The 24,085-nt window shown below is 39.3% G+C and overlaps 1 protein-coding gene, 1 long non-coding RNA gene and 1 pseudogene across 2 annotated transcripts; all 3 read right to left on the bottom strand.

Annotated features, from left to right (window-relative positions):
- Window positions 1-86: 86 nt before the first annotated feature.
- Window positions 87-15,890, bottom strand: LOC131784929 (uncharacterized). The gene is made up of 10 exons (XM_066160507.1): window positions 14,233-15,890; window positions 11,888-12,500; window positions 10,893-11,102; window positions 10,025-10,313; window positions 9,361-9,634; window positions 6,528-6,686; window positions 5,103-5,712; window positions 4,370-4,579; window positions 3,623-3,911; window positions 87-3,028 (listed from the first exon to the last, which is right to left on the bottom strand). The coding sequence occupies exons 1-10, from the start codon at window positions 14,389-14,391 to the stop codon at window positions 2,746-2,748; spliced, it is 3,096 nt and encodes a 1,031-aa protein (XP_066016604.1). The 5' UTR covers window positions 14,392-15,890; the 3' UTR covers window positions 87-2,745.
- Window positions 15,891-15,918: 28 nt separating this feature from the next.
- Window positions 15,919-21,918, bottom strand: LOC136276857 (probable LIM domain-containing serine/threonine-protein kinase DDB_G0286997; annotated as a pseudogene).
- A 200-nt stretch (window positions 21,919-22,118) lies between these two features.
- LOC136277691 (uncharacterized) lies at window positions 22,119-23,301 on the bottom strand. The gene is made up of 3 exons (XR_010715971.1): window positions 23,258-23,301; window positions 22,637-22,822; window positions 22,119-22,246 (listed from the first exon to the last, which is right to left on the bottom strand). It is a non-coding gene; the product is annotated as an uncharacterized lncRNA (long non-coding RNA).
- Between the last annotated feature and the right edge of the window lie 784 nt (window positions 23,302-24,085).

Here is a 24,085-nt window from a genome sequence, read left to right as displayed (position 1 = left end):
ACTTATGAAAACTGTAAGAAGGAAAGGTGTCTGAAACAATTTTTTTAAATAGTCTATACAGTCCTGCCTTTCTTCCTTTCCTCAATCTTCGGAACTAGTGGGTCTTAATTAACAAACCTGTAAAAATTGATATTTAATTCATGAATGGGTGAGCTTACAGAAGGAAATTATGGGTTGAAAGCCCTGACCTGGTGCAGAAACAGGAATTTTTGGTGGGAGAGTGGACAGAAACTTTTATTGATCAGCTTAGTAGTTTATTAACTTTTCTAGAAGGCCAATCTAAGTCAATTAACAAACAATAATGAGAAGTAGGAATGTAGGCTAGTTCTTGGACAACAATGATTATTTGACTGGGAAGGAAATCGTAGAATATTCAAAAACTGAACCAAAATATATTCATATGAGAGTTTTAAATAGTGCCATTGTAAGGTGTACATGAAAATTGCCTAACATCACATTTCATGAAATAACATTGAAATCCACATATGTCAGCAAGGTACTCACCCACAAGCACTGATTGGTTTGTTTGCATGGGATTTCAAGTTTCTCATTTTGTTGCTTTGGGTAGCTTTCATGGCAAAACCTTCTGTTCTTCTGGCTGATACCAGTTCCAAAAGCTAAAATTTCCTGAGGTAATTTCTCACAATGAAAATCAGTCACACCTGCTCACTTAAGTTTCGCATGGACTGTCGTCAAGTCTCGTGTCCTCGTATACCCTAAGTGGCACAGCATTACCAGTGATTTTCACCCTTACTAATCCTTAACTCCCATGATTGACCAAGACAGAATTTCTCCTTACAATATCAACACAATATTAACCAGATAAGTGATGAGAATAAAGAAAAAAAATCAATTTGGGGTTAATTAGTTGATCCAATACTAAATTCTCAAAAGTAACATCATAAGAATTATATGGTTGACAGTAAGGAGAATGACAAATTTGATCTGGGAGTTAAAGAGTTAAGCGGTTGTGATCACCCTTGACTGAGTCCCAACTGCCTGTTTGTATTGTCTTTACCTATGCCAGGTGGTCACATCAAATGGAACCACCCAAATAAAACTAAGAATAATCTCTAAAGTAAAATTTATATATTTTGTATTTTATTTCCCAGAATCAACATTAGTACTTTGAGTTCAATGTCCTCAACGCATTGTAGATTATCTTTCTTCTTAGGACTGTTAGGACAAATATTATGCACAAATATCACTCAAGTCATTTGCTATTTAATGACCTCGAGGTCCAACTGTACCATAATAAATCGTGGGCGGTACGGAAAAATTAAGCGGACTGTATGCTGTCACTGTGTTAACAACAAAATAATTAAATAAATTGATTGGACTCAAGACAAGATCTTGAAACAACATTGACACTGACTGCAACAGTTGGAAAGTTCTATCTTAATGCGGTTGGCGATGCTGAAGTGCCATCTAGGAATTTACAAACCTGTAATGTAATCAGGAAGATTAGATAATCCACACTTGTCCTCAGACACAGACAGCCATCTCTGTAAGAGTCTCGTAAGATTTCGCAAAATCAAGGTTTACCGTTCTGATTCACAAAGCTGTGTCGTACAAGTATTGAAAAGAACTGGTCAATGATCTTTTCACGAAAATAAAACAAACTATTGACCTCCTAACATACCTCCTCTACTGTTGCAGCCATTGTCGTCTCGTCCGCAGAAACTACGTGCGTGACAGCCGGTCACGTGCGTCCCAACGATTTTCCCATCCATCGCGCGATATTTTGATTTCATCGCGTGATAAATAGAGAATAATACATCGGCGCACGTAGATATGGAATTTCTCTTTGAGTGTTTAACTCGAGTTGAACATGAGAAGAGAAATTTCATGTCTACAAGTAACCATGTATTATTTTGTTTACCACATAAATACAATAGCCCTTTACTGACAAGAAAAGTCAACTTTACTATTAAATGAAAGTTGTCGATTTTTGCTCTCAGCCGTTCATTCATCAACCCTGACCGAGTGGCGCGAAAGGCGAGTAACGTATCAGCAGCTGATTGGCGATATCAAACACACGTAGAAAAAAATACGATATATTTTCACGAGTGTTGTTGCTACTTTTCTCAGCGCTTTTCATATAAACCATAGTTTATATGAAAAATCTCATTTATCACGTGGTAAGATTGAATTAAAAAATGGGATAGCTTGTCCTCTATGGGCAGCCGTATATTTACGTTATTTTAAGTCATTTAAACTTATTTATGAGGATTTATCAGTGCGTGTTTCTGTCGCGTGGTTTGGGGTCGGAATTGCGAGATCTGCAAAGATTTACCACCACAAAGAAACCTGTGCGCCACATAGAAGAAATAGCAAGATAATCTGCAAAATTACAAAGGAAAACACCCTCGCCTCCCCTCTTTAAAGAAGATATTGATATCATCAATAGGGTTATACTCGAACGTGGCAACGACTTAAATATTACGTGACGCCTAAACTTTGTACGTGGTGCATGAACTTTGTGAAAAAGCCAGGTAAGGTGAGATTTAAAGTTTTCCCTTTTAAATTCGTGAGGCGTGAAGTATTGTTGCAGGTGCACGTGACTCGTTCTTTCTTTTTTTTTTTAAATTTTATGCGTGAAACAGGATCGTGATCAAGATGTTGGCTATGATGATTTCATGCAATTTGTATTTGCTTGAAATTTTTTGAAGGTGTCTCTTTGTTGTCATAACAACAAAAATCAAGCACTGAGTGACATCCTTAAGAACAGTGATTATTGCATGCCTAGTCCTTTTTAGTTTTTGTAACACCATTTTTACCACACGCTTTGCATAAACACCTGCATGTGTACCTAATCACCATGACAACTAATGTTACTATAGCAACAAGGAAAGCTATGACGTCAAGTAAGAAGTACTGGTACCAAGGGATGTTAAACACTTGAGCTCTGAGGTGTTGGGCTCCACCATGTCTGTGTACATACTCTATCCAGTCACCAGCTTTCTCCAGGGGGGTCCTCAGATTGTCTTTCATAAGACGAGAAATGCGTTTGGCTTCTCTCTTGAATCTGACACAAATAAGAATAGCAACATTTAACAATGCCAATTACAACAATACCAATTAACATAAGAATTTTGTCACTGCATGATTCTACATAGCAAGGAATATATTAATACTACGAGTTAATAACTTGAAGGGAAAGGGAATTTCATGGACAAAAGGTGTGGATGTCAGAACTGTATGTAAATATTATTCAAAACATGTGTCTTGTAGCCTTTGTTAGGCTGCTTTTTCTGGTGCAAGCCCAAAGACAATTTTGATTCCAGTTGTTAAGCCTTTCTCTAAGGTCTCTATAAGTTTATTAAATTACTGAGTTCACCATAAAAGTTGGCATTTCATTGCTGGTAATGAAGAGCGACTATCAAGAACTACAGGTATTGTTACCTTAACAGGTTCATTCCCAAGATCTCATTATTAATTCTCTTTACTCTCTGCTATACAATTGTTATGATGTTTGTTTGGAGAATTTGGATTGGATCAAATGATAATCCCCTTGTTGATGTTTTTCTTTGTTCTCATCAAGAAGGAATAATTCTGTCTTGGTTACTCATGAGTAAGGGTTAACAGTTCAGAAGAAAGTGAAATCACTCTATAAATATACCTTGGTTCATCAATAACATGCTGAATTGCCTCTGAAAGTTCTTCAGCATTCATGGTTTTGTGATCTAAAACTTTTGCTAGTCCAAAGTGTTCTGCCTTCCTGGCATTAGAAAATTGGTCTGTACACAAGGGCACAGCCACCACAGGCACCCCATGATATGCTGACTCATAAAGGCTGTTGTGTCCCACATGAGATACAAAAGCTTTGATATCCTTGTGAGCCAACAGATCACTCTGAGGTATCCAGCTCATTACTCTTATGTTTTGCCTGAGAGATGAGGGTATGTAGCCTGAAATAATAATTATCACAACAATTATATCTTTTAGTAATATAAGATATCAAAAAAATGACTTCCATACCCTATTCACAAAAATTCTGTTGACACACAGTAGTGACAATTAACTGAAATTTATAACCACAACTCCACATCATTGCAAAAGAAGCCAAAAAAGAGGATTCATTTTCAAGTTCTCCCTATCCATTCTATAAATGCGTGATCAACTTGATCAATGACACAAAATCTTTGACATACTTTGCCATGCCAGAGGTAGTTGCACCCTTTTGGGTGTAGAATGTACAGACTTGCTGGTCATTGAAAGGTTGCATGGCGCTATCCACTAGATAAATTTCTATCTGGTGGATAATCCTATACATTTTGCTATCACTTGTCCGTTAGATACCGTTATCTGCCCCTTTTCCAACTGGGCCCAGATCTGTCCCTTTGGAAAGTTACTTTAGGTTACATACCTTTCAGTTTCCATATGACTTTCTGCTTCACCTTTCCAAAAGCTTCAGCCAAGACATCGATCTTCTCCTTAGCTATGATTGTTTGCGCATATGACCCAAAAGAGGCAATGACAAACCCATGCCCCCCTGCACTGTCAATAAAATCTTTTAATTCAGGGGGGAGTGTTTCAGGATCTGCTTTTGCAGAAATGGCTCCCACCATAATTTGACCTGTAAGAAGACAAACAGATATACAGTTAGTGCTAACTGGTTCATTCTTAGAAATATGTGGGGGAGGGGGTGAGGTTGAAGATCCCTCAATACCTATACATTACCCTACTCCCCCACCTTCCGCACTTTTGACACCAGTCTCTCCCCTTTGGCCAGAACACTACAGACAAATGATAATTAGCCTACCATTAGATCTAGACAATACTTCCTGTTTGATAATTTTCAAAATTTAAATTAACCATCTGCTGGATTTCAGTACCAAAGGCCCAGGATCCAGATCTGGTCATGCACAGGAATTTTGGATAGAAAAAATTCATGTATCACCTAATCTTAACTCAATATTTCAAATCTCAGCTTACCTTGCCTTCCTGTAAAATTCTCATATCATGAATGAAATCACATTGCCAACTCTAAGCTCTCTTAATTATGAGAGTGATATTAAAACTAGCATTTAAGCAGCCACACACTTACCCCTCCCCTGACCCAACATTTAACCCAACTTGTTATCACTTATTTGGCAAACCTGGCAAAAGAGGCTGCGGATACTCCAGTGCAAAATCAGCAAGAAACAGCACCAGCTCAGCAGTGCCAGCAGCTTCTTGGTAGCTCTTCCCAGGAGTGATGTTGTATTCCTCTTTCAGAGAACCCATGTACCTGGCAATTAAAACTTGTTCTGCAGACTGTATGAAGTTGTATGCTCCAAAGTTCACAAGACGCTGTAAAAACGTCATTTCGCTTGTAAATAAAGTCATTGGTGCTGGAATGTATGATACTGGAAAAGGAACATTATGGGCAAAAGTTCCTGGACCATTTGGAGGACCAGAAAATATGATTACTTTCGGAATGCCAAGAAGCTCAGAGACCAAAACAGCACAGAAGGAAAAACTCTCATAAACTATCAAGTCAAAGCTTTTCAGTTCTTGAAGTAGCACTGTGTCATTCAGCATGATTTCACAAATGACTCTTTGCATTTCATATAAGTTATTTATTGTCTTCCACATTTTGCCTTCCATGGCTGTTTTCACTTTATTCTCTGTATCTTTTTCGTCGTATGGTGTCAGGAATGTCCTTTGGGGAATTTTCTGCTCATTACTTGGTGGTGCATCACGAAGCACTGGTCGAACAAGCACCACCTACATCAGAAAAGAAGAAAAAGTATTATTATACTGTATGAAAACTAAAAAAACTTTGTGAAGTATTCAACCTCCACTTGAAAAAAATTACGGCGCTCCGAACAACTACTCATGTGATCACTCAAGAAAAGACAAAAAGAACAGGGCTAAAAAATAATAATAAAAACAAAACAAACAAAAATCGAGAACTCACTAAAGTTGAATGTTGCAAAGTAACTCCCTCGACAAATAGGCATGGTAGATGGTAGTTGCCAGTGCGTGTCTGGGTTTGTTTGAGTTTTTGGAGACGTTTCAAAAACTCAAACAAGCGTTCAAGCCTTTATTGGGGCAAGGGAGATGAGGTAAAAAGAAAGATAATGGCTTGGTGTTAAAACTATCGTCACGTCTTAATTAGCGCAGCAGCATGACACTGTTGCTCAACTAGTCGCATTGATAAAGAAGTCCCTGGGGCATACGTTTTATGTCTGCTTATCAGAAATCGACGTTAATTTTACAAGTTGAGCCGTGGACCCCTTGCTCTGAAGCCGATGAAGAGAGCGAGCACACTGAAGGAGAAATTAGTAGGCGCGAAGATTTGATGACGAGGTGTGATCGCCATGTTCTTTCGTTGCCGGCCAAAACGGCGAGTCACGAGATCCGAGATTTTGCTCGCCCTTCAGAGGAATCGGCGTTTCAAATGCAAAGTTTTACAGGTTGCGAAGTAGTGAGCATTCTCCCACGCGAAAAATTACCTTAAGTAAGCGATACACGCAGGTTTCAAGGATATATTTACTGCAGTTGGGACCGCAACTAATGTGAAAGAAGGAAACTCTCACCTCGTGACCTCGGGAGAACAACTCCTCCATGACCTTTTTGATCGTAAAATAATGAGATCCCGAAGAAGTTCCGCTAAGACCTGCGATTCTAGCCGAAAAGGATAATTCCATTGATATTATAACCGAAAAAAGAAGTAAGAACGATTTCACCTCGGCCATCTTGGAGAGTGGAAAAACTTGGAGAGGTGAGGGGACGCAGGGGCTGGGGTGGGGGGGCGATAAAATTGTGGTGATAGCGCGCGGTGCCTCCCTGTATCTTCCCCCCCTCACAACTCCCCTCTCACTGGTAAGAAGGAAAGGTGTCTGAAACAATTTTTTTAACAGTCTACACAGCCCTGCCTTTCTTCCTTTCCTCTTCAGAACTAGTGGGTCTTAATTAACATATAGAAATCGATATGTAATTCATGAATGGGTGAGCTTACTGCAGGAATCAATGGGCTGAAAGCCCTGATCTGGTGCGGAACCAGGAATTTTTGATGGGCGAATAGGCAAATACTTTCATTGATCAGCACAGTAGTTTCTTAACTACACTAGCTAAAGGCCAATGTGAGTCAATATTTACAACCCTAAGTCGGAATGAAGGCTGGTTCTAGGACAAAAATGATTCTTTTTATCGGGAGAAAATTGTACAATATTCCAAAAAACCGAAATATACCCATACGAGTTCCAAATCGCGGAATTGCAAGTTATAATTATACATGAAAAAAGCATATTGCCTAACGTCACATGTTTCACGAGATAACATACAAATCCACATACGTGATCAGCAACGTACTCACCGACAAGCGCTGATTGGTTCATTTGCATGAGATTTCACGTTCCCCGTTTTGTTACTTTAGGGTAGCTTTCATGAGAAAACCTGTTGTTCTCGTGGCCAATACCAGCTTCAAAGGCTAAAATTCTTCAAGGTAGTTTCCCACGATAAAAATCGGTCACCGCGGCTGCAAATTTAAGTTTCCCCGTGGGTGGACTGTCACCAAGTCTCGTTTCCTCGTACACCTTAAGCGACAGCGCACATTAATCCTTACACCCTTAAGAGTGACTAGCATGTAATTTCTCCCTACAGTATTACCTCTGAATCATGCATGAAGGTCATGAGAATAAAGGAAATGATCACCAACTAAAGAACCTCTTGATTGGTAAACAAATTTTCCATGTTAACACCTTAAGAAATGAATGGAGGACGGTAAGGAGAAGATGAATAATGATCTTAGGGCGTAACGGGTTAAGCGGTCGTGGTCACCCTTGACTGAGTCCCAACCGTCTGTTGCTGTGTATCGTCTTCAGCTATGCCGGGTGGTCACATAAAACGGAACCAATCAAGTAAAACCAAGAATAATCTTAAAGTAAAGTTTACATATTTCATGTTTTATTTCCCGGAATCAATGTTAGTAATTAAAGTTCAATGTCCTTAACGCATCGCAGATTATCTTTCTTCTTAGGACTGTTAGGACAAATATTACACTGGTCCAACTGTACAATACAAGTACTCAGCGAACGGCAATCTGCGATACTGTTCTGTTTTACGTTGCATCATCATTTTGTCGATGGTATTTATCAAAGAAGAGCCAATGCATTATTTAGCTACATTAGTGAACAATTATGCCGTAAAATGGCGTTTTTCTTCAATCGATACTCACACAATCGCACGCGCACGAAGTTGAGCGCAGTTTTCAATGTTTTCTTCCAGCGCAAGCCGTCCCGTTAATTCTTATTGGTATATTAATGTACGCGCGTAAGGACGGCCGTCTGTGAATAATTCATGATTGGGTGAGCTCCCCGCTAGGAACTAATGGACTGAAGGGCCTGGACAGGGCTGGAACTAGGACCTTTTGCTTTCAATAGAGCCGTTTATCAACTCTCCTTGAAAGCTATTCTGAGTTAATTTACAATCAGTAAGGTGAAAAGCTTGATTCAGTAATTATTGAGAACGAATAGCCTCATTCATACAAAAAAATGGATCTAACTATCTCCTTAAAATATCTATAAGCATATGTACTAGTTAACACTGTAAGTTTTAAGTAAAAATTATGGCAGTCTAAAATGGTTATACTGAGACGACGTGCACACATTCCGCAAAATTCAGGTGAAACCCCACCTTAAGCACTGAGTTTAAAAAAGGTGAGCGTTTTACTTTTTCTGGTATTAGCACTAAGAAAAGTTAATTTTAAACACTTCATAGTGAGAAGTGACATATGATCTTGTTGGTGCAAGAATTTTGGTGTTAGACAATTAAAAATAAAAACCCACAGGTCTGAGGAGAGAGATCCAGCCGTGCGACACCCTCCCTTGGATACGCCACTGAAAACAGTGATTGCAAATTGGCCCTTACTCAGCTGACTCTGACCAACCGTCAGAACCTTTCATTTATATCAAACTTAGCCCGCAAGCGTTTTTGCTGGCAAGCATTTATTACTAGCGCTGCATAACGCGCGTTTCTCCGCCCGCGGGAAGATTTGAAACGAGTTGAGGAGAGGTTTGCCGGGAGTCTAGACCCATTTGAGACCTCTCGCTGGCTAAATTTGCTCAGAGTTTCATACTTGCCCGCGAGCCAAGAAACGCTCCTTCCGAAGCACTACTCATGTGGGTTTGTTCGCTGGCTACATCGAACAAGCAACGTCTACAAGTCTGTAATTGTCTATAGTTACACGTAGAAACGGTGCACGTGGTGCGTTCACCGCTGAATCTTTTTAAATCTGGCTTTAAATTTACCTGGTGACAACTTCCATGAATATTATAAAATGTTAACTCTACAAGAATTCCTTAAAATCAAAGTAACTACCGATGCATGACTTGTGACATCACGAGCTCGGGCCAAAAGAGATCAATCGTTTTTCGCTTTCTCGCTGCTCGGGCGGAAACACACACGAAACATGCATCCACATATCCATTTGATCACTATGACGACAAACGCAGCTAGGGCAACAAGGAAAGCTATGACGTCAAGTAAGTAGTACTGGTACCAAGGGATGTTAAACACTTGAGCTCTGAGGTGTTGGGCTCCACCATGTCTGAGTAGATACTCTATCCAGTCACCAGCTTTCTCCAGGGGGGTCCGTGGAGTGTCTTTCATAAGGCGAGAAATGCGCCTAGCATTTTTCTTGAAACTGAAGAAACACGATCGAATAATAACATTGCAAAACTTAAGATTCTTTCATGCAGGAAAAAATGAAAAAAAAGAAAAACGACCATCCGAGTTTATGGTCTCCCGATGTAATTGTCAATAGTTGCTGTTGGGTTTGTTTGCTTGATCATATCTTATCGAATGCAATATTTTGAAGTGGATGATAGTTCACACAGTGACTTTGAGCGATTGCACGTGTCGTAATAACTTTTCTAAGGATCCTAATGCGGGCTTTTTTGTTACATATGCTGCTGAACGGTGTAACTTTTGAACATGGATTTTCACGCCAATTTTCCCCATAGATATCCAGCTATGCAACTACATGTCAAATTAAATGACTCTCTAAAAACTTTGTTAAAATACGTGTCACTACCTTGGTTCAGTCATCACATCCTCCATTGTCTTAGCAAACTCCTCAGCAGTCGCAGTTTTGTGATCCACAGTCATACCCAATCCAAAGTGCTCTACCTTCCTGGCGTTAAAAAACTGATCAGCAAAGAGAGGAACAGCCACCACAGGCACCCCATGGTAAGCTGACTCGTAGAGACTGCTGTGTCCCACATGAGAAACAAAAGCTTTGATATCTTTGTGAGCCAGCAGATCATTCTGAGGTATCCACTTCATTACTTTGATGTTTGGACCAAGGAGTGAAGGAATGTAACCTGAAAAAGTTGATAAAAAGGAGTTTCCTGAGTAACAAAGAATTCAAAGTTTCACCAATAAAAGGCAAATAAAATCTTCACCCTTTAACTCTCATATCAAAATTGTAATTCTCCTTACTGTCAACCATACAATTCATTTAATGTTAGGTAATTTAGTGTTAACAACTGGGTTGAAAACGTAAATTGGCCTCCGTAAAGAGTAAAAAAGCTGACAAACATTAGCCCTTCGTCAGAGTGAAGAATTTATGTTAGTTTAGAGAATTTAGTATTGGATCAACTAATTATCCCCATATTGATGTTTTCCTTTTTTCTCATCACTTATCTGATTGATATTGTATTGATATTGTAAGGAGAAATTCTGTCTTGGTCACTTATGGGAGTTAAAGGGTTAATTACATTCATTCTACCTATTTCGACTTAAACTTCACTGGAGACAGTTGACACATTATATCTTACTTAAAATAAAATGCATCGCTAAAAATTATACCAATAATTATGGTTACGTTGATAATAACAATAATGATGACAATGATGACTTTGACAATAACTGGTTATTAACAATTAATACTAAAAAAATACCTTTAAGTTTCCAAATAACTTTCTGCTTTAACTTTCCAAAAGCTGCAGCCATAACATCGAAGGTCCTGTTAGAAATAATTGTTTCTGCATACGATCCAAAAGAAGCAATAATGAACCCGTGCCCCCTTGAACTGTTGATAATGTTTGCCAAGTCAAGGGGAAGTGGGTCAGGTTCTGCTTTAGCAGTGATGGGACCCACCATGACCTGACCTTAAAAGAAAAAAACAAAACAAAACAAAACAAGAAGATAAATACAAACAGAATGTGATCAGGTATCTATAAATACCCCAGGAACTGATTTGTCTAGTAGGCATTACGCAGAGGGGAAGTGCACCTTAAGTTCACTTCAAGAGATTATAAACTGAGAGAACTTATACCCATGACCCATGACACCTCTTTCTCAAAGTCTACTTTAAATTTCCAACCACAGCTGAGAAGTTGCTATTAATGCTAGCTTCCATGACAAGGCAATCAAAGGTCTCAATATCATAAGTCATTGAGGTTACCAGTGTTCAAGTTTGTAATCTCCTGATGCACATGTGTTAATAATGCTATGAGTGGAATCATATAAATCACCCTTCAGCAAACTGACAGCCATTCAACCCTTTCAGGAGAGTATTATTTTAAGAGTCTGGACCTACAATGTCTGACTCAAGTCTGAAAAGAGACTTGATCGAGAACACAGAGAGTCACAATCAGGGTATTCAATGGGAAATTTTGATTTCTTCTCTTTTTTTCTCTTTTTTTCATGGAGATGTATTCACCTAACAGTTAAGTTAGAGGGCTGTCTAGGTAATTTTTCTGTGTTTGTACAAAGGACACTTAACTCTCTCCACCCAAGAGTATAAATGGGTACCAATGACCCGTCAGTAAAACCTGTCAAACACTTAACATCTGGGGAGGGGGGAGGGGGGAGGTGGGAGGTGGGCAGGGTAGGGGGGGTGCAGAGGCAGCCCAGCCATGGAGTGGTATCCTATTTAGGATGGGTAGCAAACCTGGCAGAAGTGGCTGTGGATATTCAAGTGAAAAGTCTCCAAGAATGAGCACTAACTCAGCATTCCCGAGGACCTCTTCAAGTTCTTTCTCAGGTGCAATGTTATATTTTTCCTTAAGGCGGCGCTCACTTGGAGATTTCAAAAGTCTTACAGCAAACTCAAAACTGATCTGACCTACAGAGTTCATGACACGCTGTATAAATGACATGTCACTTGTAAATGCAGCAAGACGTGAAGGCACATATGACAATGGACAAGGAACCTTGAAAAGTGAACAACCTGCTGGAGCATTTGGAGAGGGTATTAAAACCACTGCAGGAATTTTTAGAAGATCTGCCACTATTGAAGCACACAAAAAAAGTCTTTCAAACACTATCATGTCAAACTGCCTCAGATGTTGAATCAGTTCAGTGTTATTTAACAAGTGTTTGCAAATGACACTTTGCATCTCTGTAAATCTGATTAGAGCCTTCCATAAGCCGTCTTCCATATGACTTTTAACAAAAAATACCTCAAAATAAGACTGGTTATATGGTATGTGGAATATCTTATGAGGTATCGTCTGCCCAATTGTTGGTGGATCGTTTTGATTGGCAGGCTTAATCAGCACAACCTGTATTGAAGAAAAGGCATGAGAGCAGGAAAAAAAGTAATGAACAAATACTGGTTTGACACAAATACACACCCTGGTGTACAGCCTTGCCTTAAAACAAAGAGTTGAATATGGATCTGCAGATAAATTATGGTAGTCAATTCCTTTGACGAAAAAATGAGTTTGCCCCTAGATCAAACTCTCCGAGGGACTTTCTTTACGGTAATGGATACTGAGACAACCCTTACCTGAGCTACCCTGGCTAAGCTAACTTTTCACTTATTTCTATGAAAAGAGCTGTGCCTGCTGATAATCTGAGCATGATTTAAGATGTAAGTATTGTATACAGATTGCACTTGAAAATGGGTGGCCATGATAAAACAGACTGCAGACTGCAGACTGTGCACAGTGCACAGACTGTGCAGACTGTGCAATTTTTTTGTTTGCTTTTTCTTTTAAACTATGATGTACATATGATAAAGGTGTATACGTCTTTTTCTTACTCTTTTGGTAACATTGGAACTGTTTCCAATTTTTGAACAACACATGACAAAATTTTATAAGGTTATTTTCGAGCTCACATTATCCAACAAAATAAAATTGCAGGCTCAAGTTTCTCGAGCTCATGGAGATTAGCCCTACTCTGAAAGATGTGTTGCAAATGTAATTTGTGTGGACAGTGACACTGATTTAGGGGTAAGGAATGTGCTATGTAGATGAAGCAAATGATTACCAAGATCTTCACAAGACAGCCTAAAGAACTTTGCAGAGAAGAAAGTGCTGAACCATAAAATCTAACTTTACTAGAAAATAAGGTTTTTGAACCGGAGTAGAAACTGATGGAGAGCTTCGTGGAGAAATTTGGCCATGTCAGTAGTCTCCAACTTAATCTCTGATTCTATCGCAATGCATGCACAATGTGTGTGAAATTAAAATTAAAAGGACAATTTCCAAGTTACCAACAGACAGGACTCAAGGTTTCATCAGTATTTTTTTTTCATTTTACCAGAAATTGAAAAATATAGAACGAAAAGATCCAGTACTCTGGTTGAATCAAAATTCTGGGAAACGTGAAAAACAAAGCACGCAACGCACCACGCACCAAAAATGTAGCGGCATTTAAAAAGCCCCTCGTTTGTTGTTCATTTCTCCTTATCATCCAATCAAAAACCAGTTCCCAGCAAAGTTTCTTGACTTCCACTTGACGTCCACCGAGGCGTAAAATATAATTTTATAAGCCAGAAAACGTATCTTTTTTCCTCAGGCTGAAAAAACCGCATAATACTAGTGAAATTGGATAACTATCTAAGTCGACTGGGTTAGAAGGTCATGAAGGAATTTGTCGGATGTGCAACAAATTCATTCACGTTGTTGGCCAAACCTCCTTGTTACTGTGTAGTAATTTTAATTATGTCTGTAATTTGTATTTGAAATATGACAGCAAAAATATGTACAAAAAAATTTGTCAAAAAAAAATTACGAATTTGTCAGTGTCTCGCGAGCTGTAACAGTCGAAATTCTCCATGGAACAAAGCGCGGTCTGCACGGTCTTAAGGGTAGCATGACCGTCACAGATTCCTTTTGCACGATCGAAAATTCCAAATAATTATGAACTCCTACATGCAGGACCACCAAAGGGAAAAGATTATACAGTATGCAGCACTACATCTTTATTTTTTACTTTCCTCTGTATCGCCGTAAACGATGGCTATGTCGGTCAGAGATACTTCTGCAAGGCTGCTCTAGACCTTACCTCGTGTCCGCGCGCGGACAATTCCTCCATAACCTTCTTTATGGTGAAGTAGTGGGATCCCGAATATGTTGGGCTAAAACCTGCAATTCTGGCCGACAAAGTAAAGTTTACTGACACAAGCGCAACAATTAGCTGAACGATCATAGCTTTGAGCGCCATTTTGTTGATCGGGTGACGTCACACCTGAGTTCGGAGACGCAAACCTGCCTGATAAGTGGTACGGGGTGGAAAGAAGAAAAAGAGCAAAAAGGGGGGGGGGGGGGGGTAGTGCATCTTTGCCGTGGCACTAGCTACCGTCTCAGGGGCCTCAAAATCCCACGCAAAACTGGCAGGAAGGTAAGTGTGAGGAGGATGATAAAGTATATTGGAAGAGGAGGAGATGCATCTTACAGTTAGAGTTGCATTCAATTGAAGGCCACTCAGCCTGCAGGGTTGGGAAAGTGTCTTCATGACACAACTATGGCTGAAAAGAAACAGAAACAGAAAATTGCTAGTTTGTTTCTTGTGAAAATGAAGCTAGCTTTTGCTACAGATTTAAATGACATCAATTGACTAGTTTCGTTACATATCTACACGTACGAAATTGGATTATTTTAATAAAAGACTGATCAGGTAATCACAACGTTATCATCTCCCCGCTAGGAACTAATGGACTGAAGGCCCTGATTAGGGCTGAAACTAGGAGCTTTTGCTTTCAATAGAGAAGTTTATCAACTCTCCTTGAAAGCTATTCTAAGTTAATTTACAATCAGTGAAACTGCCATAAACCTGCAAGACTCCTGGCTTTGAATAATAACACCACACACCAAATAAAAAGAAAAAGATTTATTGGAGCCGAACGTGCTTGATACTAAGAGTGTGGGTTGAAACTAAAACGAAAAAAAAAAAAGCAAAAAGGTTACAAGTTGCGACTAAGGTAAATTAGAGTAAAGAAATAACAAAACTGCAAAACGAGGACTGCGAAATACACTTACATTGTTTTGGCCAGAGAAAACTTCTGTAAAGAGGACTGCGAATAACGCGAAGAGGCTAGAAACAAACTAAACAGAACTGCGCTAAGCGCGGACCAAACTGAACTCACACAAACTGTACTGACAAACTACGATCTTCAAATACGCTAGAAAATGCGGAAAATAAAACTATAGAAAGGCGCTAATGAAGATGGAACAGCACGGAAACGCTAACGAGGGCACGAAAACTAACAGAAAGAGATAAACACCTAAATTAACGCCAAAAAAGAAGACTAAACAAATGAACCAAAGGAAGTATAAACTAATTTGCGTACGCAAAGGAAAAACAAATTAGGCAAGAACGAATAATCAAAAAAAATGTTACACTTGGATCTAACAATCAGTAAGGTGAAAAGCTTGATTCAATAATTATTGAGAACGAATAGCCTAATTCATACAAAAAATTGATTCTAACTATCTCCTTAAAATATCTTTAAGCATATGTACTAGTTAACACTAGAAAGTTGCGGAGAGAAATATCGAAAACGAAAATACATCAGTTAGTAAACAGATATACAGTACATCCGAAACAATGCTGAAACAATGATGAAACCGATAAAAATTGCGTGACATATTGAGAAAGAGGCCATGGCGTGACACTGGCGTCACAGGCTCTGAGAAGGTAGCGTCACCACTGAGACGGACTCAACTGACCTTCATTCTAAAAAGCTCTCTGTTCTTGCTCTGGTGTGACGAGGAGCTGCTTGAGGTACCATCTCTCAGCAAGTGATCCCCCCCTCCTGTGTGCAGTGGTATCTGCTGGAGCTGTGGTATAGGTAAGCGTTGGGCTTTCAGGAGGGGTCTCCGGAGGTGTTGTAGGAGCCTTTGCTAATTTCTTAATTTTTGGTTTTGGTGGTGAATCCTGGAGGATAACAAGAAGAGTTGACTTCAGATTTCATTCTGAGTGGACAAGGAAGTAGTTGCCACAATCAAGCTGCTGGTTTGCCTTACCTCGTCCATATCAACGTAGCTGTGAGCAGAAGTACTTGTATGATCAGGTTCTGGGACAACATAAGGGTGTTCTTCCTCTGATGAGGGGCTGCTGTCCCAGCTTGGAACATCCCACTGAGTTTTCGTACGAAAAGAAAGAAAGTTAAATATGAGGATCACTGAGTTGGGGGGGGGGGGGGAAATTTTCCAATAGACATTTTCAATTTTTTTTCGTAGACACTGTTGAGCGATAGTCGCCAGGAATAAAATTATGGTCGACAAATAAAATAAAAGAAAACGATACATGGAAGAAGACATCTGGTGCACGGCTACTGACCAAGGGCCCGGGACACACTTTTAACTCTCTCATGAAAATCAAACGGCTCTAGCGATGTTACTTGCTGAAGAAAACAACAGAATCATTCTCCAATAGATGATTAACGCTTCAATAGATGATTAACGCTTCAATAGATGATTAACGCTTCCAAGACCTAGAAGTAACTAACTCGTCACAGTTATCGTATGACAGAAAACCCAGATACACAACAGTTCATTATTTGCCAAGGACTCGCGGTGGGCATTGAGCAATAATAAACCCACAGTTCTAACAAACGAGTAAGATTACTCACCTTGTTAGGGCATGATAGAAGTAGACTTTCCCTTGGCTATCGGTAGCTGATTTCCAATGTGGAGGGAGATGCCCCGGTGGTTTGTGTTTCACAGGTGATGGCGTGCACGGTTCTGAATCTGAAGGAAAGCCCTCTCTGCATTCAAAGGCATCTGACATCGATGTCGTCACAGCTCCAGTTTGAACAGAGAGCGACCCCAACTCGGGGTGTGGTACACTTTCTGTTGGATCAGTCACCTGCTGTAGAGGCCATGGTATATTTCCGGCTTAATTCCCCTGTTGAGCGGCCGCGATGTTGAGGTTTGGAGGGGGTGTATTAAACTGAAACTGATTCTGCTGTGGTGGAAGAGCAGCCTGGATGCTTTGAGGAAATTGCTGTTGAATAGGGTTAGGGTTGGAGTGTGAAAACTGTGTTGGTGGTGGTGTCGTAACATTGGCTTGAAAAGGTGGCAGAGGAGGAAGCCGAGTGTAAGAGGGGGTAGGTTGACTTGGTGGAAAGAACTGCGATTGACTACTCTGAAGGGGTGGAGGAGGTACTTGCTGAGGGGGCGGTATGAGCGGATTTGGCTGTAGCTGCTGAGGAATCATTGGATGAGTCTGCGGACGGATATTAGGTGGTGGAACTATGCGAAAAAATTCCATAGGTGACATATTAGGAGGAGATACATTAAAGTTTGGTAGTGGTGGAGGTTGTTGAGAGAAATTTCCCACAAAACTTCCTAAAACTACACTTTGTGGCCGTGGTCCTTGATCATGTCCAACTGCTGGTCCGCTGCTGCAGAAGAATTGGTTTCCCATTTAGAAAGTCGCAGGGGGATTTTGCGACTGACCTCTCCACTGGGTTGCCGTACCTTGCTGAGGTCTTAAGTTTGTTTGAGGATTCACGTTAAAGTTCCCAGCGTTTTTATCTACCAATCCTTGAGGATTTCTTCCCTGTTGCTAGAATAAGTTCTGCAATTGATTCCATTTTTTCTTTTTCTTTTTGCTGCGGCCGGGTTTATGTTGGAAAGGGCCCATCCCATGCTCCACACCGACGCTCATGTGCTGTTGATAACCGAATGTCTGCATCATGTTTTGTGATTTCGAATCTTGTTTCTGAGTAACTTCAACAGAATCCGACACCCATGAACTTGAATGAGTTCCTTCTCCTTCATCAGGAGTTGAATCCGCTTGGGTATCCACGTCTTCTCCGAATTCCAAAGCACTGAAGTCACTAGTTTTTGACGGAGGGGTAGCACTTGAAAAGTCTTGCGGCATCTCAGTGTCTTCACTACAGGTAGAGAATCCCTGAGAAACGGGCGGAGTTCTGGATTCAGATGGATAGAGGGGCTTGGGGGAGTCCTGTAAACTCTTCATGATGGCATCTAATTTTCCTGGAGAACCGATGTTCTCAATAGGAGTCCTACAGAAATACAATCATAGATCAGATCAGAGATTCAAAGACCATTAATAGAGTAACTTTTAATTGAGTTTCCAAAGTAATCTGGGTTTGTACTGGTTTTACTCTACTCTGCTCTATGATTGGTCCGAAAAAACTCGCGTCACTCTCTCGACCAATCAGATGCAAAACTACAATCAATCACGACTTGGTCGCCCGCATTTTCCTGCCCTTTGGGCGGTTTGCTTGTTTTTCCTCCGAGTTCTCATTGGCTCTTCAGGGTATTTTCCATTCTTCTTTCCATAATAAGTACTTTGATTTTGTTTTAAGGCACTCAATCGAAAAACGCTCTATCAATGGTAACCCTTCATTTCCAAGCCCAGACGGTATAAAAATTCATCTTCTGAACGTAGAAATTCTTCAAACCTGTTCTTTTTTTCAATCACTTATTCAATTTGTTGTCTCACCTTGCATGATCACCATCATCATCATCATCAACAAGAGAGTTTCACCCTCTCCTTTTGCATCAACGATCGGCTTTGAAACAAAAGCTAAAACGTAGACAAAATACAAAATAAATAAATAAAAACGGAGAGGAAAAATGCCCTCTGTTTCGAGTGTCACTTTAATAATACTTACTGGAGTTGCAGTTTTCTTCGGTATTCGGTAAACTTCCTACAAACAAATACAAGGCAAAAAATGCCCCAGTTTTAGCGCGTTAGACTCTGGCTCAAGGGGTCTGAAGTACAGCTCTAGCTTGTTGAGTCGAGTTCGCTCGAGTTACAAACAACCACACCAGCTAGTAACTCACGGTGTTTTAAAAACGTATAACCTTTCGGATAAAACTCAAAACAGAATAGAAAACTCAAAACAGAATAGAAAATTCAAAACAGAATAGAAAATCAACAGGATACCTGTACTTGAATAAGCTTTGTGTTTGAAAATTCTCTTGGTTGCCTTTTCCCTCTCTTCGTATCCTTGTATAAATTTCTATGAACGTTCCAATTTGTTCTCGCTTATTTTGCGAGATTTATTATAGTTTTCGTGTTTTCCATTGACTTTTGCAAAATACAAAATTCATTTCATCAAATTCATTTGACAAATTCCTTGTTTGCTTTTTACGTCTCCTCCTTGGTGAGCTTGTGATAGGTGGGGTTGCTTACATAGAGAAAGAAAAGAAAAGCATGAATTACACCTAAATTGTGTGACCAGTCTAGTATCAGTATGCAGATTCTCTGTACTGTTCTCTATACATTTCATAAGGTGCTGACAAGGAGAGTTTGTTTAAAAGATCTGATTGTTAATTCTCCCCTCTAGCTGCTAAACATTTCCTTGTAAATTAGTTACAAGAATTTGATGTTAGATCAAGATAAAAACTTAAACCTGATCAGTTTGAGTATTCTCATTATTGGTTTATTGGATAGTGTATGAATATTAAAGGGAGAAGTTATATGTTCAATACTTCTGGGAGTTAACGTGTTAATGTGTGACTCAGGGGGGATATCACAGGGACAAAGTAAATCCTGGTCACTCTCAGGGTTGTAATTAAAAATATTTTTGCATACTTATTCTTTCCACTGTGTTCTTCAGAGGTGTTTGCTTGTCTCCTCCAATAAATCCACAACAATTTGGTGCTTCACATTATGGCAAATCTGAGCAACTTTCCTGATTAATGACAAAAATTATAACTTACTATGAATTTTTTGTAAGCCTCTCCTCCCAAGTTCAGAAGGGATCATCTTTCTGTGTGACTGCTGTAAAGTTCCTTAAATTTTAAAATCTCTCAGTTTAGTGTCACCTACAGACATGAAGCTTTGACAGTAGCATGTACATTGCCCACCTACCCATAATGCTGCAGTTTGTAATCAAACGTGAGCTCTGCACCAGCTGGGATAGGTCTCTGAGTAAAAAAATCCAATCCTCAACAAGCCATGGACAGTCCACTATGAGAAGCAAAAGATTAAAACCCACTCAGTTCTTATCTTAACCCTTTACACCCAAACATCAGTATGCACACTCTCCATACTGCTCTCTAAACAATTCCTAAGGGGCTGACAAGGAGAATTTGTTCAGCAATCAAGAACTTCTTCAGTTACTGATCATTTCCTTTATTCTCATGACCTACAGGTTTGATTCAGGGGTAATATTGTGGGGAGAAATTGGATGCTAGTCACTCTTAAGGGTTAAAGGATTTAAGTACAGCTGTAGATGTGTTTTCTTTCAGTTTCCTGTCAATCGATCTATTATAGAGTACCCCTGGAAAAAGAAGTGAAAAACTGGCATTATTGATCATAATATAAACTGGTAAAATGGACTGAACAATTTATTAAACTACCTTTTGAGTTTGACGGTTTGAGTCACAGCCGTGGTTGATAGACTGAGACAAGTTCCCCTTGTAGGTGGCATCAATTAGCTGAACAAAGAAGGAATTTGAAAGAAGCTATAACTCATTAAGTAACAAAACCATGAACTATAATGATTAGTCCACCTACATGTACTGTATTATGTATAATATTTTAAAAGATGGGTTCTTATTGGAAGGAGGGCACTGAATTAAAGGGGGTGCTAATATTACTCTCCCGTACTGATTGCCCTATGGTTGAGGCAATAGAAACAGGTTTTCCTCGTGTCCCTGTTATTTAGGAAAGTGAGGAAGGAGGGGGGAGGTGCTTCTTTTAAGATGGGTGCTTAAGGCCTGAGGGATGGACATCTATTTGGGAGAGGGTGCTTATCAGAGCTTAGGCTCTGATTCAAGGAATAAGCATATATCAAAATTTAATTTCCCACAATGGATGATTTCAACATCATTTAGTCAGGCTCAATGCTAGATGTAAGTCACATATAAATCTAGTAAACAACTCGGCTGGCTATGGAGTTCCTTGTAACTCAGTTGATAAAGAATTTGAAAATGATAACAGGCTGGAGATCATAATATTGAACTGACTGGAGTTCATGCCATTTAAATGCATTCTTTGTCCACACAGTTGACAATTGAATTACAGTTAACCCTGTAACTCCCAAGATCTGATTGTTAATTCTCCCCTGTAGCTGCTTCACATCTCCTTGTAAATTGGTTATGAGAACTTGGTGCTAGATCAAGATAGCAGCTTCTCCCTGATAAGTTTGAGTATTCTCATTACCTGTTTGCTGAATAATGTGTGGATATAATAGGGAGAAGTTTCTTGTCAATCACTTCTGAGAGTTAAAGGGTTAAGCAGGATTTTAGATACGAATCACAGAAGGCAGCAAGGAGGAGGGACTAAGGAGAGAAGGGATACCTCCTGACAAGTGCACAACCACTTGAAGAGATCTAGGGGTACACCAACCCTCCTCCCACCCCTCCCTCCATAAAAATGCTAAAACTTGGGTCTCAGAGAATGCATTTGTGCACTTTGAAGTAATAATCAGGTTATTTCAGTGAAACCAATCATTTTCATTTCATTCAGCAAAAGGAGCAAAATCATATGAAGTGACCTACAAGTTTAACAGACCACCAGCCCTTCTTGAAATCCTGCTCACTTTTACTAAGATGTCATAACTGTTCGGTATAGTGATCTACTGATCAATTCTGGGTTTGAAAAGCCTTAAAATGACCAAAGAATTTATCAGGTGAGCACTCATCACAGCAGTGCTGTTATTGTCTCTACTTAGGAAAAGGTTAAGATTTCCACTCCTTACCTCATCAGCTTTCAATGTCATGAATTAGTAGTGTCTTCTGTTTTCTCTGTCATAATACTCTGCTCTTTCCTGGAAATCTTTATAGTTCATGACTTCTCCACAGTACTCCATACCAAACTGATCCCTGGACAACAGTTACAATTTTTAATTGAGTGACAAAAGTATTGGGGATTGTTTTTGTTTTTTGCTGTACTCTGCTCTGTGATTGGTCCAAAAAAAAAAAAAAAGGAAGGTGAAAACACAAAATTACTGACCTGCAAAATTAAGTACCAATAAGGCATTTCTTTCCTGAAGATAAAAGTAAAAATATAAACTTTCCAGATCTTCAAGAGTTCTCAATCCCCAGCCTTTCTTCTCTGTTTTAAACACTTCAACTTTCACTTTACAGCCCTGCAAAAAGTGTTGTACATGTACATAAATTTGAAATCCTCTCATGGCTGATATCAGCATATAAGTATCATCTCTCATGAAAGCATATTTAACTCCCAGAAGTGATTAAGATGAAACTTCTTCCTGTAATATCCATATATCATCCAGCAACAGGTAAGGAGAAAACTCAAACTTATCAGGTAGAACTTGTTAAATTGATCGAACACCAAATTCTCATCACTACTTTAAAATGAAATGTGTAGCAGCTAGAGGAGAGAATGAACAATCAGATCTTGGGAGTTAAAGGGTTAAAATACCCATTATCTTTGTTAAAGAGGCAGTTGCTTCAACAGCTAACCCTTACCATTTCAGTAACATCAATCTTAATGTTGTAATGATAGTTTCACTAACCTGTTTCACATCTCTCCACAAGCACTTCTGCTGTTACTATTTGGAGATCAATGTGATCGACGATGACGATGTGAAAAGGAAGACTTTTGGCAAAATTAACCAACAAGAGAGGAAAAGATACCAACCATTCTATCATCAACAATCTGTTCAGACAGTCCTTGCCACAACCACTAAAACATGGATCATCTGTTAAAAAATATTGCTATATGTTAAACAACAAAAAATTCCTGTTTCCATGTATCTGTTCAGTAAAAAATTGGATCAATGTCAGTATCTGATCAACTGAGCACCTACCCCTCTCCTAACCCAACATTAATCCTAACTTGTTATCAGTTGACTGTGGTTGAATTAGGGGAGGAGTAGGTGTGCAGTTGTTCAGATACTGACATTGATCCAGGAGACCACAGATGATGTTGAAATGTGGTATAAGAACAAAAAAAAATAGTACACAAGGCACAGTTGAGTGTGTCACTGATGTTTGTACCTCAATATAAATGTGGAATTTATTTGAAGAATCTATTTGTTTTATACCATAAAAAAAGCATAGGGCAGGTCATGCTCAGCTTATCTCAAAAAATATGATTAAGAAGACCTCAACAGTGGGTTGCTAAGTTCACGTACTGTAAAATGCACATAACCATATTCAGCATATAGTGAAGTCTATGCATCAAAGCCATTAACTTACCAGGATCTAAGGTACAATCACACTGCATTCTGTGCACTTCCTTGTTGATTTTCTTCTTTCTGAAACATGAAATGAAAAACATGTTGCCCTGGTAACAGTAACAAGTTGTTTGAAGGGTAGAAAACTCAACTATTTTACACTATGAAATAGTTAAACACTGCTAATAGTAATTAAACATAAAACCCACCTGTTAAATAAGTACTCATTCTCCTCAATATGCTCATAGTAAGGTGGTTGACATTCTTCAGCTGAAGAAATGATGTGCTCCTCAGACACCTGGAAAATTAACAGCATTCATAGGTATTTTCAGGTACTTTCAATGTTACCAGTGGAAAATTTCAGGAAGACCCATGGACTTCAAGACATACTGTAACTATCTAATGCTTCACACACCAAGTGGAGTGACAGATAAACAATATACAAATGGATTTCAGGATGCCATGCCTCTTCAAAATGATTCGTTTCCTGTTTGAAATGACTTGGCCTTCAAATATTCACTGCAGTGTACACAGTTTAAGAAAACCACCAAAGTGTTTCACTTTGACCAACTTTCCCGCCGATGATGCACTACAGTTTCTCAAAACTACCGATGAATAACCTTGCTCACAATCTTGGTCAGATTAGTTCTCTTCCCAACAGTGTAACGATTTTGTAAACTTTGCCCCATTTACTAGAGATATAATTCCAATGAACTAGACTCAATCAAACTGTTTTGTTCCACTCTCATATTCACCCATTTACAACAGGTGTGTAAAGAGCTACTC

The sequence above is a fragment of the Pocillopora verrucosa genome, chromosome 13, assembly GCF_036669915.1.
Source record: "Pocillopora verrucosa isolate sample1 chromosome 13, ASM3666991v2, whole genome shotgun sequence".
Lineage (NCBI taxonomy): Eukaryota > Metazoa > Cnidaria > Anthozoa > Scleractinia > Pocilloporidae > Pocillopora > Pocillopora verrucosa.
The sequence above is the reverse complement of the archived record's forward strand: the minus strand, read 5'-3'. Positions and strand labels throughout refer to the sequence as shown.

Excerpts from the sequence above, each read along its gene's own strand:
- LOC131784929 (XM_066160507.1), bottom strand. The coding sequence starts at position 14,391 with ATGGCGCTCAAAGCTATGATCGTTCAGCTAATTGTTGCGCTTGTGTCA. Across the intron at positions 9,635-10,024 it reads GATGTGATGACTGAACCAAG|TTTCAAGAAAAATGCTAGGC; the intron begins GTAGTGACACGT and ends GTGTTTCTTCAG. Across the intron at positions 6,687-9,360 it reads CGAGCAGCGAGAAAGCGAAA|ATGGCCGAGGTGAAATCGTT; the intron begins AACGATTGATCT and ends CCACTCTCCAAG.